The sequence below is a fragment of the Mirounga angustirostris genome, unplaced genomic scaffold (assembly GCF_029215605.1).
Source record: "Mirounga angustirostris isolate CCGP_5_RB_7025 unplaced genomic scaffold, mMirAng1.0.hap1 SCAF_11, whole genome shotgun sequence".
Taxonomy (NCBI): domain Eukaryota; kingdom Metazoa; phylum Chordata; class Mammalia; order Carnivora; family Phocidae; genus Mirounga; species Mirounga angustirostris.
The window spans coordinates 110,346,767-110,365,082 of NW_026991719.1; the positions used below are offsets into that span (position 1 = coordinate 110,346,767).

The window sequence follows — 18,316 nt, forward strand, 5'->3', positions numbered from 1 at the left end:
GAGCTAGATTGGTTTTGGGGGCAGTGGTAAGTCATTTGCAGCCAAGTCTGATAAAGAAGGTGGGTCCGGGGGTGCCTGGGTGGCTCAGTCGTTAAGCGTCTGCCTTCGGCTCAGGTCATGATCCCGGGGTCCTGGGATCGAGCCCCACATCGGGCTCCCTGCTCCGCGGGGAGCCTGCTTCTCCCTCTCCCACTCCCCGTGCTTGTGTTCCCTCTCTCGCTTTGTCTCTCTCTGTCAAATAAATAAATAAATAAAATCTTAAAAAAAAAAGAAGGTGGGTCCGCAGTTTTCTAGAAAGCCCACGGGGAGCGGAAGCCCTGGCGCTCTGAAGAAACCAGTTCTGATTCGGTTACTCTGCCTGTGTCCCATCGTCTCAGATGCTTCAGGATACGGACACAATAAGCAGTATTGGCAGTGGGACGAGCCCAAATCAGGGTGATCTGTACACGTGGATTTCATCATCCATGGTTTCTTTGGCCATGTGGATGTTTGATTTTTGTGAGTTCATGCTGCTGTTTGTTTCTGGTTGCATGTTGCCGTTGTAGTTCCTCGGAGTTACTGTTTTCCTTAAAAGTGGGGTTTCTCTTAGCTTCTTCAAAGATTAGAATAAATGTTTGCTCTTTGCTGTTTCATGAATCTGTATCGTACATCCCTGTAGAAACTGACCTTATGTTTATATTTTCATTGAAAATAAGACCACTGAACTTTCATCCTCATTCTCCCAGTTAATCATTTATTTGACCCAAATGTTTGACCTTTTCCACATTTTCATCAGTCCTTCGGGTGATTGAAGAACCATTTAAGACATTTTCTCAGGGGGGGCGCCTGGGTGGCTCAGTCGTTAAGCGTCTGCCTTCGGCTCGGGTCATGATCCCAGGGTCCTGGGATCGAGCCCCACATCGGGCTCCCTGCTCCGCGGGGAGCCTGCTTCTCCCTCTCCCACTCCCCCTGCTTGTGTTCCCTCTCTCGCTGTGTCTCGCTCTGTCAAATAAATAAATAAAATCTTTAAGAAAATAAAATAAAAAATAAATAAATGAAATCCAACATTTAAAACACCTCAACTCCATGTTTAAGAAGCCAATTCTGGTTTAATCTGGTTACACACACCCAAATGAGCTCCTCGTGTTTGAAGCAAAACCTCCCAATAGGGGCGCCTGGGTGGCTCAGTCGTTGAGCGTCTGCCTTCGGCTCAGGTCATGATCCCAGGGTCCTGGGATCGAGCCCCGCATCGGGCTCCCTGCTCAGCAGGAAGCCTGCTTCTCCCTCCTCCACTCCCCCTGCTTGTGTTTCTTCTCTCGCTGTGTCTCTCTCTGTCAAATAAATAAGTAAAATCTTTAAAAAAAAGACTTTTTCCCTATCCCCTTAAAACCCTTCGTGTTCATACACCATGACATTGCTTCATACTCACAGGCTCCTTGTAACTTGTCAGAGTCTTACATGAATTAGAGAATTGTTTAAATACAGAGTCTGGGTTTTCACTCACTAGAAGTTAGTGAGTGAGCTGGTTTACACTAAGATTTAATTCTAGTCCGTTTTGCTGCAAGCAGTACGGCTGTCTCTCCAACCTTTCATGTCTTCTGGGCTTAGAGTCAAAACATGTACTTACAGTCCGTGGTATGATTTCTTTTTTTGATCTTCTTAAGTGCCCCCCTCCACACACATACACATAAAAATCAGTGTTACTACTTTATGTCTTAGATTTCATTCCTTTCGGGATTTGCAACAGAATGTTCTTTGAAAAGAAAACTTGTAAAAAAAAAATGAGGGGAGTTTAATACGTCTTTTTAAAGTATTTTATAGTTATAAGAACAGTTTGAAGCCATAGAAACAGTTTGACCCGTTAATGCCATTTTCTACTCTTGGGTTTTTTTCCTGTGCTTTTAGATCTTAGAGGATTATTAAGAGGAACTCCTCAACTGATAAAAAGAATGAAATCTTAAACGTAAGCAAAGCAAGTTTTTAGGTTAGTTTTTACGTAGAGAAAAATATCTGTTCTGTTTTATGTGAAATTCTGTGTGGATTACTACTAACCAATAGAAATTAAAATCACATGCTTACTGTTGATTTGAAGTAACATTTCTGCACTATTTAATAATTCATCAGCTTGTCATGGAAGATATTCCCATGTACATATAAAAAACCAGATAACTTAATTTGATAAAATTATAAGATGGAAATTTAAAATTGTTGCAGCATCAGTAACATTGATGTTAGTATAGTTTCACATGCTGATTTTCCCCAGTTTGAAATAGTGAATTAAACATTTACTGATCTGTGCTAATCCGAAAGAAATGCTCCATGAACTATTAAGTGTTTCTGGAATATATAAAGAGCCCTAACAATATCAACACATCCAAACTAGTTTTCCTTCAAAATAAAAATTGCATTTTTTGATTAAAGAATACCTGTTTATTATGAAAGCCATACAGCCACAGGAAATAAAGAAATGAAGGAATGAAGTCACCCTAAATTCCACTACGACTTTTATTTCTAATATTTTAAAGAATATTCTGAGTATACACACACACACATCATAGTTTACATACTCTTTTAAAAAAGATTTTATTTATTTATTTGAGGGAGGGAGAGAGAGAAGGAACAGTGGGGAGAGGCAGAGGGAGAAGCAGACTCCGTGCTGAGCAGGGAGTCCAGTGCGGCACTTGGTCCCACAACCCTGAGATTATGACCTGAGCCGAAGGCAGATGCTTTACCGACTGAGCCACCTAGATGCCCCCCATAGTTTACATACTCTTAATCAGACTATCTGGTAGGATTTTATTTGCTTAGTGCCTCAATGGGAAACTGCCAGGGATTCCAAATACCATATTTCATTCAATCTAAGATACCACTGATGGTAAGACTTACCCTATTTTTTGTACTGCTAAGAAAGAAGACACTGTCGGTTATATTGTAAGTTGTTGTCAATTGTAACATGTTGATTTCAGGGACATTAAAATGTGAGTGTGCATCTTCGAGCAATGAAATGTAGTACTTTATATTCAAAGACCCTTAAGGCTCTGTGATATTCAGAAAAATGAAATAATCGATAAATATGCAAATGTATTTTTTTTCTTGTGAGTTCAATTTTGTAGTAAATTTTTTCTTACTAATTTTTTGCATCATAAAAAGATGAAGCCTCAGGAGGAAAAGTTATCCAACAAGTAAATGTTTTGTGGCAATATTTTTGTGTGGGCCTTCAGCAGAGGGAAAATGAGCCTGATTTACTGTGTGTCCCGACAAAGTGGCTTACATTAAAATGAATTATTCTTAGGATTTGAAATCTTGCAGAAAACTTTTTTTTTTGAGTTCTGAATTATTATCTCCACATACATTTGAGAACAGGGAGGCGCAGAGGGATGAAGTGACTTGCCTAAGATCATACCGGTCTTTGATTTGAACCCACACCTTTAACTGTGCAGAACTCAGAGTCTTATTTGGGAAAATTTATAACTAACTTGAATCCTCTAATATGGGCTTCCTTTTATTTCTTCATTTTCTACTAGTCAGAAGTTTTTTTGTTTTTGTTTTTGAGCGGGAGGGGTGGGGAGGGGCAGAGTTGAGAGAGAGAATCCTAAGCAGGCTCCACGCCCAGCATGGAGCCCAATGTGGGGCTTGATCTCATGACCCGGAGATCGTGACCTGAGCCAAAATTTAGAGTCAGACACTTAACCAACTGTGCCACCCAGGCACCCCTCCTGGTCAGAGGTTCTGTATGCAAAAAATTCATCTTGCCAATTGCGGGATTTTTTTTTTTCCCTCAGTTGCAGTCAGGGTGCATAAAGCTATAATTCAGTCTTGATCTTGGAAGTTGCTTGGTTAGTAGCTTGATTAAGCTGTTTAATATATCAAAGATGTAAATTACCTTATAGTAATTTGTAAGAAGGTGGCTATTTGAGTGAACTTGTTAAAGAAAAATGCAGAAAATACTGGAGTAGTTTCTTAAAGTGTCTCTTAAAAGAAGAGGTCAGTAGCTTTTAGTCTGACCTTCTCCTTCAGATGGATTTATTCGTTGCTTTAAGATACGCTTTTTCCTCCAGAACAGTTGAAGTTAAATGTAAATGTGCCACTTTGATGTTGACACTAGTCTAAAGCTTATCTTCTGTAAAGCTAATCTCTCTCTCTCTGTATATATATATAAAGCAAGTGGGATGATTTATGTCTCTTTCCTGCTTATTGAATTAAGAGCACAGACAGGTGTGGGGGAAAGAATTTGTTCAGTTTAAATCGGAGAGAACAGGGATGTGTACCATCTCTGGTATAAGGAAACTTTAACAGAACTGGGGTCAAAAGTATACTTTGTAGCCATTTCCTGTGGATTTCCACTTTGATGTAGGCTGAGGCATTATATAAGCACCCTGTTTCTTAACATAAAGGTAGTGTTCAAGTTTTTTTCATATTTTTTTCTAGTATTATGTTGTGCTAAGTGGTGTCTTTGATTTGATTAGAGCAGCTCTGACCAATAGAACTTTCCGTGGTGATAGAAATGTTCTATATCGGTGCTGTGAAATACAGAGCCACTATCTGCTGAGCACTTGAAATATGTCTTGTGCAACAAAGGGCCTGAATTTTGAATTTTATTTCATTTCAAGAACAGTTAACCCTTGAACAATACAGGGTGTTAGGGGCACCAACCCCCTGCACAGTTGAAAATTCCTGTATAACTTTTGACTCCCCCAAAACTTAACTACTAATAGCCTACTGTTGACCAGAAGACTTACTGATAATATAAACAGTGAACACGTATTTTGCATATCATATGTACTATATACCATATTTTTACAATGAAGTAAGCTTGAGAAAGGAAAATAATAAATTATTAAGGAAACCGCAAGGAAGAGAAAATACATTGACCATGCTGTTCTGTATTTATCAAAAAAAATCCACGTATAAGCGGGCCTGCACAGTTCAAACCCGTGACGTTCAAGGGTCAACTGTAATTGGCACATGTGCTTAACGGCTACTGTAGTGGATAGTGCAGGGGATAAATGATCTAAACGCCCCACTTCAGTACCATCATTTTAAAATTTATTTTTATTTATTTATTTGTTAATATTACGTTCAGTTAGCCAGCATATAGTAGTACATCATTAGTTTTTGATGTAGTGTTCAACCATTCATTAGTTGCGTATAACACGCATGCCTTCCTTAATACCCATCACCGGGCTAACCCATTCCCCCACCCCTCCCTTCTGTAACCCTCAGTTTGTTTCTCAAGGTTTGTCTCCCTCTCTGATTTCTTTCCCTTCAGTTTTCCCTCCCTTCCCCTGTGGTCCTCTGCGCTATTTCTTATATTCCACATATGAGTGAAACCATATAATTGTCTTTCTCTGCTTGACTTATTTCACTTAGCATAATCTCCTCCAGTCCCATCCATGTTGATGTAAAAGTTGGGTATTCATCCTTTCTGATGGCTGAGTAATATTCCATTGTATATATGGACCACATCTTCTTTATCCATTCATCTGTTGAAGGGCATCTCAGCTCCTTCCACAGTTTGGCTATTGCGGACATTGCTGCTCTGAACATTGGGGTGCATATGGCCCTTTTTTTTTTTTTTTAAAGATTTTATTTATTTATTTGACAGAGAGAGACACAGCGAGAGAGGGAACACAAGCAGGGGGAGTGGGAGAGGGAGAAGCAGGCTCCCCGCAGAGCAGGGAGCCCGATGCGGGACTCGATCCCAGGACCCTGGAATCATGACCCGAGCTGAAGGCAGTCGCTTAACCAACTGAGCCACCCAGGCGCTCGCATATGGCCCTTCTTTTCACTATTTTTATTTTTTAAGTAAGCTCTAGGCCCAGTGTGGGACTTGAACTCACAACCCCAGGATCAGGAGTCACACATTCTCCCCATTGAGCCAACCACGTGTCCCTCACTATCAGCATTTTTTTTTTTTAACTGGTGATAATAGCTTTTTTTTTTTTTTAAGCAACACGTTCTTTTAAAAAAAACTCCTAAAATACAGGTAAATAAATGACTCCCTGGGTATATATCCTTCCAGACTTCTCTTTTTCTGCATCTATTTTTAGAAAACTGGATCTCTGCCATTTTCCATCTGAGGTGCAGTCTGCCTCTAAAAGCATACGATTGAAATATTCTCACTGCTGTTGATACTTGATCGGGGTACGGAAAACAGCCAGAGGACAGGGGACAGTCACGAGTAGGATGTGCAGAGAAAGCATGCTTGAGTGTGGCGGGCCGGGACCTAGCTGGAGGTAGAAGGAATGAGTTTCCCAGTAACTCCACTCGGGCTCTGAAAGAACGGTCCCAGGTTCACTGCAGTAAGCAAGCTGCGAGGTGCTAAGCCCGGATTTCCTACCTCAGTACAACTCCCTAGTCTTGCCGTCTTGGGGGCTCAGCTTTGGGGATTGGCCTCTGCATCCTCTGCACACAGGAGGAGGCCTGTTTGTCCCAGGCTGGTTTTTTGTAGCCCTCTCATGGTGTGTTTTCCCATAGTTTTCTCTCCTCTTCTCCAATACCACGCTGCAGTTCTTGTTGCTGCCTGGAGGGTCACAGAATCCCTAGGGATATACAAATAGGAATAAACGAAGTTCCTCTATTTCTCTTCTCATCTTTTCACCCAGACTCAAGAAAGGTAATTGGGGGCACCTGGGTGGCTTAGTCAATTGAGCTTCTGACTTTGGCTCGGGTCATGATCCCAGGGTCCTGAGATGGAGCCCTGCGTCAGGCTCCCCATTCGGCGGGGAGTCTGCTTCTCCCTCTCCCTCTGCTTCCTCCTCCCCGCCCCCCCCCCCGCTTGTGCTATCTCTGTCTCTCAGATAAATAAATAAAATCTTTAAAAAGCAAAAAATTAAGGTAATTATACATATGAAACTAATACAACATTGTGTGTTAATTATATTTGAATTAAAAAACCCAGAAATCATCACTGGCAGTCTTAACACTTAAAAAAAAAAAAAAAAAGGTAGACAAAAGGGAAACACAGATGCTAAGGGTAGAGTTGTAGACCCAGAGAGCTTCTTTGGGAATTTTATGTCATTGACAATGACGCTCTGAGTTAAGGACAGATTGGGCTCTCTGGCTGGGAAGAATGAGGAGATGGGATGGTAGAGAAGAGGGAAGAACATGGGGGCCAGGAACTCTCCCCTCTCCTGGGCCAGCCCCATCATCTCGTTCAAGATGAGGCATACAAGGTCACTCAGTAACGTAACAAAGCAGGACTACAGTGGGAAGCTTGTTCCACCAGGAGAGGAGGGAGAGGGGCGAGAGGGAGGGAGGGAAATCCCTCTGGTGGGGTAACTGATCCAGCGATGCCATTTCTGTGCAACTGGGGCACTTATACCTGTATTCTAGCAAAGTGGACTGTAGCAGTTTTCTCCAGTGAATCTTCTTTATTAGCCTCCACAGGAAAGGCGGCTGTTCACATGGGGAAAAGAAAAAAGAAAAAAAAAAAGCCTCGGAAGAGGGACACCTGAGTGGCTCAGTGGGTGAAGCGTCTGCCTTCGGCTCAGGTCCTGATCCCGGGGTCCTGGGATCGAGTCCCACATCCGGGCTCCCTGCTCAGCGGGAGGCCTGCTTCTCCCTCTCCCACTCCCCCTGCTTGTGTTCCCTCTTTCGCTGTCTCTGTCAAGTAAATAAAATCTTTAAAAAAAGCCTCAGAAGAGATTTAAGCTAACAACCTTGGAGGCAAACAGGAGTATGGAGATTTGGATGCTAGTGAAGCAACAGTGACTTGCATGCTTGGAGCTCTCTTTTTTCTTACCCTATCATCATAGTCTTTGGTTCACAGGGGTTTTTTCCATGACTCCATACTTTTTAGTTCTTTCCTATGTTTAAAAAAAAAAGGTCATTTGGAATTGGACTGTAGTACCAAACTTCTACAGATGATGTCACTATGTACTTTGATACACAGTGTAAATAATTTACTATGACTGACTCTCCTGGAAAGCTTCAGGTTTTGTACGGGGTTTTTTTTTTTGGCTATTGATCACTTTCCTGTGTTTGAAACTCTGGGTTTTAAGTTAGTTAGAATAAAGGGTGTATGTAATTTCCTTAAGATGAGAAGTAATATGCTAGATTTTTTTCATATCAGAAGTCCTACTTAGATCTGTTTAGTTTGCAACACTGAATAGTTTTGGCCCAGTTGTGTTTTTCAAAAATGACACTCCATAAAAAATGGACATGTATATAGAAGCATCTGATGCGAATGGAAGTATATAAAAGTAAAAAGCTTTGTTATTCCCCATTCTCACCACTCAGAGGTAATTGATGTTATAAATTTGTTTAAACTGCTGAACAGAAGTGATTTCGTAGGCAACACATTGCTCTACTAGTTGGTGTTTTTAATTCCCATCGGTCATGTCCGTGTGTATAGATTTTCAGATTCTTTTTAATAGCTGCGTGGCATTACCTTGTGCGGATGCACTTAATTTAAATAGGTCCTTGTTAATAGACTCGTTGGTTGTCTCCCATTTTTCTTTTTTTATAAATAGTTGATACAGTGAACCTCCTTGTATGTACCTTTGCATATTTGTGAGTGTTTTTATAGCATTGATTCCTGGAAGTGGGATTGCCGGGTCGAGCGGCACACATACTTAAATTTTAATAGGTATTGCTGTACCATTTTCAAAAGAGGTTGTACCAGTTTATTCTCTCACCAAGAGTGGTTTCCCCTCACTTTTGTCAACATATATCATCAGGCTTACGTTTTGCAAGTGTGAATGGAGGAATGGTAGAATCACATGGTTTTAGTGTTTGTTTCTCAGATTGATACCATTTTATATGTTCTGGCCTTCTCTTCTGTGAATTGCCTATTTGTGTTCATTCTTCATTTTCCTTTTGGCTTCTTAGTTTTGGAACTCAACATATAATAGGAATATTTGTTAACAGATCTTTTCTTTCCGTTTGGGTTCATGATATCCCTAGGTTTTTACCCTCTCTAAGAATGTGAAAATATTTCTTCTACATTTTCTTCCAGTCTGCTGATGGCTTTATTTTTTACATTTAGATTTTAATCCATCTGGAATTTATTTTTGTGTATGCTGTGAGGTAGGGATCACACTTTATTTTTTTTCCCCAAAATGGATAACTGCTTCACTGAATAACTCACCTTTTCCTTACTGACTTGAAATATCATCTTTATCGTATACTAAATCCTCATGTTCCTGGGCTCTGTTCTGTTCCTTGGTCTCTTTGTCTGTTACTGTGCTGACACAACATTGTTGTAATTGTCGTAGCATTGGTATGGTTTGCTCTCTGGTAGGGCAAGTCTCAGCTCTTTTGTTCACCTGCTCTTTGGCTCCAGTTCAGTCAAATTATGATCACTATCACCACCAACTACGGTGGGTATGGAGGATTTCCCTTTGAAACTCCTGTAAGGGTTTCTACTGGATTCTGTGATAGCAGAAAACTGGGAGCCTCCTAAGAGGAAGGCCTTAAAAGACTGCTAATCAGACCTGCTTTTCCAGACTGTGCTGAAGATGACATGTGCCTGGGCTAGACTTTTGAGGGCAGTATTTTTGGGGTTGAGTGTGATACAGACCAGAACCTACAGCTTGCTTGATTCATGGCAATGGTCCAGGGCCAGAACTGGACATATGTCGTGCTAATAACTTCATGGTTCAGAAATTACTGTGACTGAAGATGGGTGGTTTCTAGGATACTGCCCACTCGAAGATGTGTGTGCCCTACTTGTACGACTCTGAGGAGCATCAAATCAGTAATGGCCAGTTAGAACTTTTAAATTTTCACTAATCTCTACTTGAAAGTTACCTAGTCGTTCATTTCTTGAAACATAATTCTTGTAATTTGTATCGTTTAGAATATCATAATGCGATGACGTTAGATAGCTAACTTCTTAAATCTTCTAGTTCCCATTTGATCATTTGAAATGTAGGCGTGTACACAAAAGGATATACATATATACTTACATCTTTTTTTTGTTTGTTTTTTAACTAGAATGACCAGTCAACAGGGGACATCAAAGTAATTGGTGGAGATGATCTCTCAACTTTGACTGGAAAGGTATGTGTCTTGAAGGGGAAGAAAAGAGTTCTCTTGACTTCATGCCAGGAGTCAGTCAGTAACACTGTGCTTTATCACTACGAGGCAGTTTACACGGTTATTTATGCACTTACACAAGGGCTATTTAACCCCTGGAAGCAATCTCAGTTAGCTTTCTTTTCCTAGGTCATATAGCAGAGAGGCAGCAGAATCCAACGTTAAACTTCAAGTCTGTATTACAAAGTACTCTTGTCTTCCTCTGTGTGATCTAATTTGGAATTCTTCAAAAGTATATATATATTTTGGGGGGGAAAGACAGTCTTCTTTTTAAAAATAGACTCACACAGCGAAACATGTAGTGTAGTATCATGTAGTAGATGTGAAAGTGTGGGTTCTAGAGATGGGCAGCTTTTTTTTTCCTTAAGTAAACTCTGCACCCAACGTGGGCTCAAACTCACGACCCCAAGATCAAGAGTTGCATGCTCTACCAACTGAGCCAGCCAGGTGCCCCAAGGTGGGCAGCTTTGCTTGAAAGCCTGGCTCAGTACTTTGTCTGTGTGACCTTGGGCAGATTATGTAACCTCTCAGTCTCCTCTGTGTGAGGTAGGGACTAAATAATGGCAGTTCCCTCACAGAGTTCAGAGCATTAAGTGAGATAATGCATGTAGACCTCTTACAACAGTTTTTCTGGTAGTGGGAATACTCAGTTAGTTCAAACATACTACTATCTTAAGAAATCTCAGAAGGAGTTTTCTAAATACATCAAGATTGTTCCAGTATAGACAATTGGCAGAAATAATAGAGATATTAAGATATTTGAATATTATTCTTGTGATACATTGAAATGATTTTCGAGTAACCAATGAGAAATGATAGATTGCTGTATTTTTTTCAGCTGCTAGTTATTTGTTTATAAACACTGCCAGATATAAAGGCAGAATCTCATAAAAGTTTCACGACAGTCCTGTGAGGTAGATCCTGTTACCCCTGTTTTACAGATCAGGAAACTAAGACTCAGTAGATTGGAAGGACTTGTCCAAAGTCACGCTGCCAGTAAGTGGTAGAGCTTGAATTTAAATGCAGGTCTTTCTGGCCTCAAAGCTCTCTTCTTCCTCTGGCTTTTAAATGTTTACAGCTTCCTTGACTGAGTGTCTAGTAGGAGACTTAAGCATACAACACTGTGTCAAATCCTCTTATCCCATATCAGGGTCCTGCCAAACTAATCTTGTCCTCTTCAACATCTTTTGAAAACTTCAAAAGAGAAACTATAATCTGTTGACTCTTTCCCCTTCCTGCCCATCATATATACCACTGCCAGACCTAGTCTTCCCTTTCAGCGTGTTTTGCCCTTACTCCTATAGTCAGTTTTTAGTGCTGGAAGGGACCTCGCCTTTAAAGCCTCCTGGGATTCCATTTGACCTTGCCTTTCCCACCTAATGGCTCTGTCCCACTACATGACTTTGTGATCTTAAACGTCTCTTTCTAAAATAATTTTCTTTTCATGATAGTCACAGTAGAGCACATTAATTGTGGAAAAAAATCAAGACATCTAAGTTGGGTGAAGTTATTTCTTGGTGGTGAGATTGTGGGTTATTTAGACTTTCTATTTCAGTTTTTTGGGGACACGTGTGTAGATACATATGTATATAAATGTTTTCCCCCCCCTTTTTTTCCCCCCCAGTTAGTGGTTGAGAATATGGGCTTTGGACCCTGAAAACACCTCATTACCACTTGGCTAGTTTTATGACTTTAGGCAAATCATTTGACCTCTGAAGCCTCATTGTTTCCATTTCTGAAGTAAGAATGCAGTTTTAAAAATAAAGAATGAGAATTTCTACCATTATTAAGAGCTGTAGCTATAGCTGTAGCTGTAGCTCTTAATAATGGTAGAAATTCTCATTCTTTATTTTTAAAACTGTACTGAGATCATACTCTAGATACTATGATTTTGTATTGGATAAATATTTAATCTCTCTGGATTGTGGTTGATTTGTACAAACTATCTCATATTACTAGAAGTCTATGATTATGACATAATCAAGATCGTGCAGCTACTTAGTACTAGAGTCAAGACTAGGATCCAGTTTCTCTGTCTCATGATTCAGTGCTGTTTCCAGACTGTAACTCCATCCCATGGCGTACATTGCTGCAGCAGTGAGCCACAGTTAGGATGGGAGAATGTTATCCTTCCGATGTGCTAGCTAGGGTAGAGAAAATGTTGAGAAAGAATCACATAGTAGGCGGTGACACGATTATTGGTCCATTGATTCTATTTTACTAAAGATTGAGATGGCAGTATCTTGAAAAGAGACAAAGTAGTTGCCATGGGAGGAAAGAGGTAAATGATAATACAGACTATGGTAGTGATATTATGTATATTACAAAATACATGCAAAATTTATAGCTCAAACAGGGTGAGGTTTAAAAAAAAGGTCTAATACTTCTTTCTTGCACAACCCTGTGGATCTTGTGTGCCCTACCTTGGTAACCACTGACTTAGAGGAATATATAGAACCTTAAAATGGTCATGCAATAGGTTTGTGACCAAGAAGTGAGAACTACAAATCGCAATATAGCATGAATCTTCCCTGTGACAGTGATTATAACCAGTATGTGAAATGCTAGCTCGTTCCTGTAACTAGCATAAGAACAGGTAGGACTCTTCTCTACCTCAGATGTAATTGTTAGATGGTTTCTCCTGCAAGGGCTCTCTTCCAGCTATAAAATTCTGAGAGGTAGAAAATGGGGTGAGGGTTTCTGGTGGAAGGAAGCGTTGGTACCTTTCTTTAGTTGAGTCCAAGAATGTGAACACATCCAGAAAAAACAGATCAGTTTCAGCCTAATGAGAAAATGGGTTTTGAATTGGATCCTGTATGGTAAATTAAAGACATGATTTTGGAGTTCTGGTACAAATTATAGTTCTTGAATGTAGACTTGGAAGATACATACTAGTTCACATCCCTTATTTTACACATGGTAAACTGAGGCCCAGAGAAACTTCATGATTTGCCCAAGATGAGACCTCTGTTTAAAGTAATGAGAATTTTTTTTAGATGAACATATAGGTCAAATTGTATTTTAAAAAATTCCATTACAGTGAAAATTTCACATTAAAGAGTTCCAAATCCCAGCAGATGGCCCATTGTTTAAATCAGGGTTTGAGATAGGAAAGTATCTTAAAAACAAGAATTTGGATAATGAGTTTGTTATGATGTGATTTGAGTTATAATTGGAAACACTATCTGATTTACTGTACTGATTTTCATTTCTTTTTCTTCTAGAATGTCTTGATTGTTGAGGTAAGTTCTACATACTTTCAATATAGTGTTTATGGTTTTCTGACTTAGTATGCACAGTCCTAAAGGTAATCCAGGGAAAGAAATTCCTCGTCATCAATTTTAACGGTGGCCTTGTGTTATAAGGGAGTGAGATTGGTTTTTTGTAAGAAATACTTAGTAGTTTGTTTTTATTGGATAATTGGAAAATGTTGGTATATTTCTTACCCCTCTCTTTTGGGCTTAAAAGTTTCTCCTTTTAAAGTTGATATACATCATTCCCATGCGTCTTTTTTTATACTTCTCTTTCATGTATGTATCCACATGGAAAACGTATTTTGTGATTTAAAAATGTATATAGTGCCAAACTATACATGTTCTCTCTTACATCTTGTTATTTTCACTCATAATAAGTTCTGAGGTTATTCGTGTTGAGACCTACAGTTAGCTGGCTTAAAATGCAAAATTGGCAGTGTACGAACCCACCAGTTCATTGCCCCATGAATAGGGCAAGTCTCGTAGTTCTTGTGCTATAACAGGGCTGCTAAGAGCAACCCTTTGCGGTACTCGGCGTGCACTTGTGTGGGTCCCTTCTAGATGCAGGCAGTGACTGGATTGTAGGGTTGGTACATTTTCAGTTTTATTGTTACTGCCAAATGACTTAACAGAGTGGTTGTATGCTTTATACTCTCACCAGTAGAATGAGTTTTCATTCTTTTATGTGAAATGTTTAAGACTTAAGAGCACCAGTAACCCCCAATTCATTTTTGTTGTTATTAATAGAAACCAGCTTACGGATCAAAAGCTAAACAGACAACACTGTTTTCAGAGGATTTGTGTACATGAATATCCCTGGGAACTGGTTGCTTGGGGTTTTTTGTTTGTTTGTTTGTTTGTTTTTAATTAGGCTTCACGCCCAGCGTGAGCCCATTGCAGGACTCGAACTCTTGACCCTGAGATCGAGAGTTGGACGCTTAACCAAATGAGCCACCCAGGCACCCCTGGTTGCTTGTTTTTAAATGTACATTCATTAATTCCACTTCAGATTGACTTTGTCTGGGGTAATGGCACCTAACAAATGACCACAGATTTAGCAGCTGAAAACAACACATGTTCAGTGTCTCAGTTTTCATGGGTCAGGAGCCTGAGTACAGGTTAGCTGGGTCCTCTGCTCAGAGTCCCATCGGGCTGAAGCAAGGCTGGGGCTCCTATCCCACCCAGGGCTTCTGGTCCTCTCCCAAGTTCATTTAGGTTGTTGGCAGAATTTAGTTCTTGGTGGTTGCAGGACTGAGGGCCCCGTTTTCTTGCTGGCTGCTGGCCGGGGGTCGCTCACAGCTCCTACAGGCCCACCTCATGTCCTTAACACGTGGCCTTCACATGGCAGCTGACTTCTTCAAAACCAGCCGGAGATCTTCTCTCCAGTGTGCTACAACCACCTCATAGAACATAACTAGTTACAGGAGAGACCGTCCCAGCATTTTCCCAGGTTGTGCTTATGCTGGGGCTGGGGGCGTTATTCTGGGTGTGTGCACTGGGGGACGGGAGTCTTGGGGCCATCTGAATTCTAGCCACCACAGCCCGGAACTCTGCATTTTTCACAAGTCTCCAGCCCTGATGTTTCTGATGACTCACGGACCCCACTTTGTGAAGCATCGCTTTATACCGTCCATAAGAGTATTTTCACTGAAGAACATTAGGGTTATGGTTTAAGAAGCATTTTCCCAATGAGAGATGGGTTTGTTTTGAATAATGTCCTGCTTTTGACTAAACAGTGAAGATTCACTTTCATATAAAGTCATTTTATATAGTAAAACCTTATTAGTTTGGATACTTCCAAGATGGCGTACAGCAGTGTTTCTCAGAGTGTAGTCTATCTTTTTTTTTTTAAAGATTTTATTTATTTATTCATGAGAGACAGAGAGAGAGAGAGAGAGACAGAGGCAGAGGGAGAAGCAGGCTCCCCGCGGAGCAGGGAGCCCGATGCGGGACTCGATCCCAGGACTCCAGGATCATGACCTGAGCCGAAGGCAGTCGCCCAACCAACTGAGCCACCCAGGCACCCCCCAGGGTGTAGTCTATTAACCACCTGCATCGGAGAGTTGGCTACACTGAAAAAGAAAAATAGCATTCTTCTATTTACATGTGGGGTTTTGGTATTTCGTGTTTATATGACTCGGTTTTATTTGCTGTTTAAATGTCTTTTCTTTTTTTTTTTTAAAGGATATAATTGACACTGGCAAAACAATGCAAACCTTGCTTTCCTTGGTCAAGGAGCATAATCCAAAGATGGTCAAGGTCGCAAGGTATGTATATAACATTTTGACAGGCTATTTTCTTCATTTGAAACAGGAGTAAGTAATTAATTGGTTCTTTGTAAGGGTAAATGTTCTCAACTTGTTTTACCTTCAGAAAGTAATGTGACCTCAAATAAGACTCAGTAAATATGCTTTGTAAATAATTTTGTCATGTGTTAAGGAAGCCCTTCATTGTGGTCCTCTTTTTGCTTAATATTAATAACACTTGGTTTTTTAGCATGCTAATAATGATACCAACTTGTCCTGGGGAGCATGGTAGAAGATTTGGGACTTTCTTGAAGACTTGAGACCAGGGATCCCACATTGGGTTTAGGAGGTAGTAGGAAGGGGGTGGGATCTGAGGGTCCGGAGCTCCCGGAATTGAGTGATGTGGTGACGACGTATGCCATCCTCATCTCCAGGCCCTGCCTGTGCTGTTTGGATTTTGTTTTATTAGTTCTACCTTTGTTTCTAGTTTAATTATATTTAATTATAATTAGAGCTTAATCCCTAACAACTCCTAGGAAGCACTGTTACTCCCACTTTACAGTTAGGGATACCAAGGCATAGGGAACTGTCCAGAGGCACAGTGCCTAGCACCCTATTGGGGTGAGATTTGAACCCAGGCAACCCAGCTCACAGTTCATGCTTTATTTACCACCTTAAGTTTTCGGTAGGGTAACACCCGGGGTGGTTTTTTTGGGGTGGTTTTTGTTTTTGTTTTGGGGGGGTTGCAATTTCTTCTTTTATTTTTAAATCTTTGACTGCTCTATAATTTTGGTGTAGGGGTCAAATAGTAATCTAATTTTTTTCCTAAATGATTAACTGGTTTTGATAAACCTCTTTTAAAGGATCCAAGTATCCCATATCGAGCATCTTTGAATCAGAGTGAGCCTTCTAGTGAATCATCTGTCAGCAGTTTGTCCTTTGGGGCTTCTCTGATAGCTGGTGCCCCTGTGGGTCAGTCCCTTTCTGTGGGTTTGGGACAGCTATGACAAGAGGGTCTCTACCTGTGATGCATTCTGGGGCACTAAGTAGCTTCCCGTAAGCCAGTCCACGCACTTGCTTATTTCTCTACTGTGGTGTAGGATAGTCTGTAGCCTCGGGATAGTCTTTTGTCCCTCTTTCCTGGAATATGCTGTGGAATTGAGGTAGACTGCCTCACGACAGACGGGGATTTTGTGTTGCTGGGGGTGTGGAGTGCTCAAAGAGTACTTATTAGGTCATTCATTTCTTAGTGATGGAGTTGGCCTAAGTCAGTGTTTCTTAACCTTTTTTTCTTAATCCCTCCCTCACTATTAGATTTTAATATCACAGGTATATCATATATCCCTTTATGAGGTATATGTACCTGTGCTTGGAGTAAGCCTGGCAGCTCATTCTTTTTATTCAATGCAGGTTTAAGAAGGATGAGATAAGCATTTTAACTTAAGAAGTTCAATTAAAAATGTAAAGACACTTAACTGATAGGAATGTCAAATGGAATGGCTGCCTGGGCAAACAGCTTGTCGGTTTTGTGAGAAACTGAGCATGTGGCAGCCGTACGACTCAAGCACTTGCCTTTATCCTGGAGAAATGGAAACTTGGGTCCTCGTAGATATTCATACACGAAAGCTCATGGCAACTTCATTTGTCATAGCCCCAAACGGGAAACACCCAGAATGCCCCCCCAGCGGGTGAACGGCTAGACAAACGGCAGGGTCCCGTCCATGGAACCCTGCGCTGTGGATCCGCACGACAACCTAGATGAGCCTCAAATGTCGAGGGGCACCTGGGGGCGCTTAGTCGGTTAAGTGTCCGACTCTTGATCTCAGCTCAGGTCTTGATCTCGGGGTCATGAGTTCAAGCCCCATGTTGGGCTCCATGCTGGGTGTGGAGCCTACTTTAAAAAAAAAAAAAAAAAGCCAATCTCGAAAGGTTACCTACTACATGATTCCATTTATGCAGCCTTCTTAAAGTGACAAAATGATAGAAATGGAGAGCAGATTAGTGGTTGCCAGGGGTGAGGGAGGTGATGGCGGTGTGTGACTATAAATAAAGAGGTAGCAGGAGAGAGCCTTGTGTGATGGAAAGGTCTGTATCTCGAGTGTGGTGGTGGTTACGTGAATCCGCACGTGTGATAGGATTGCATAGAAGTACACACGCGCACACGCATGTATGTGTGTAAGACTGGTGCAATCTGGATAAGGTCAGTTCCCCCAAGTCCACTTGGTTGTGGTCACCTACTCGTTATGTGAGCTGTTAGTATTGGAGGAAGCTGGGCAGGGGGCACACGGGACCTCCCTGTGCATTTTTGTGACTTCCTGGTAATCTAATTATTTCAAAATGAAGAATTTGAATAAGCTGTTAACATTGGACTTTATATAAAAAAAAAACATTGGACTTTATAACTATATCTGCTTAGTAACTTTTGATATAGGCATAGCTCAGTCTATTGTGCTTTTGCTTTGTTGCACTTTGCAGATACCATGGGTTTGTTTTTTTGTTTACCGATCGAAGGCTTGTGGCAACCCAGCATCGAGCAAGTCTGTAGGCGCCAGTTTTTCAACAGCATTTGCTCACTTCATGTCCCTGTCACTTTTTTTAAAAGATTATTTATTTATTTATTTGAGAGAGAGTGTGCAAGCATGAGCGGTGGGGAGGAGCAGACTCCCCGCTGAGCAGGGAGTCCAACGCGGGGCTCGATCCCAGGACCCCGAGATCATGACCCGAGCCGAAAGCAGACGCCCAATGACTGAGCCACCCAGGCGCCCCTCTCTGTCACATTTTGATTAATTCTTGGAA

At 41.0% G+C, this 18,316-nt stretch overlaps 1 protein-coding gene across 3 annotated transcripts in view; it reads left to right on the forward strand.

Moving 5' to 3' along the window:
- HPRT1 (hypoxanthine phosphoribosyltransferase 1) overlaps positions 1-18,316 on the forward strand; it is a 56,521-nt gene that overhangs the window by 20,111 nt on the left and 18,094 nt on the right. For all 3 annotated transcript variants that reach the window (XM_064574588.1, XM_045882778.3, XM_045882779.3), the window contains exons 4-6: positions 9,919-9,984; positions 13,245-13,262; positions 15,459-15,541. In XM_064574588.1, coding sequence (XP_064430658.1) covers positions 9,919-9,984; positions 13,245-13,262; positions 15,459-15,541 — 167 coding nt within the window. The remainder of the gene's footprint in view (positions 1-9,918; positions 9,985-13,244; positions 13,263-15,458; positions 15,542-18,316) is intronic.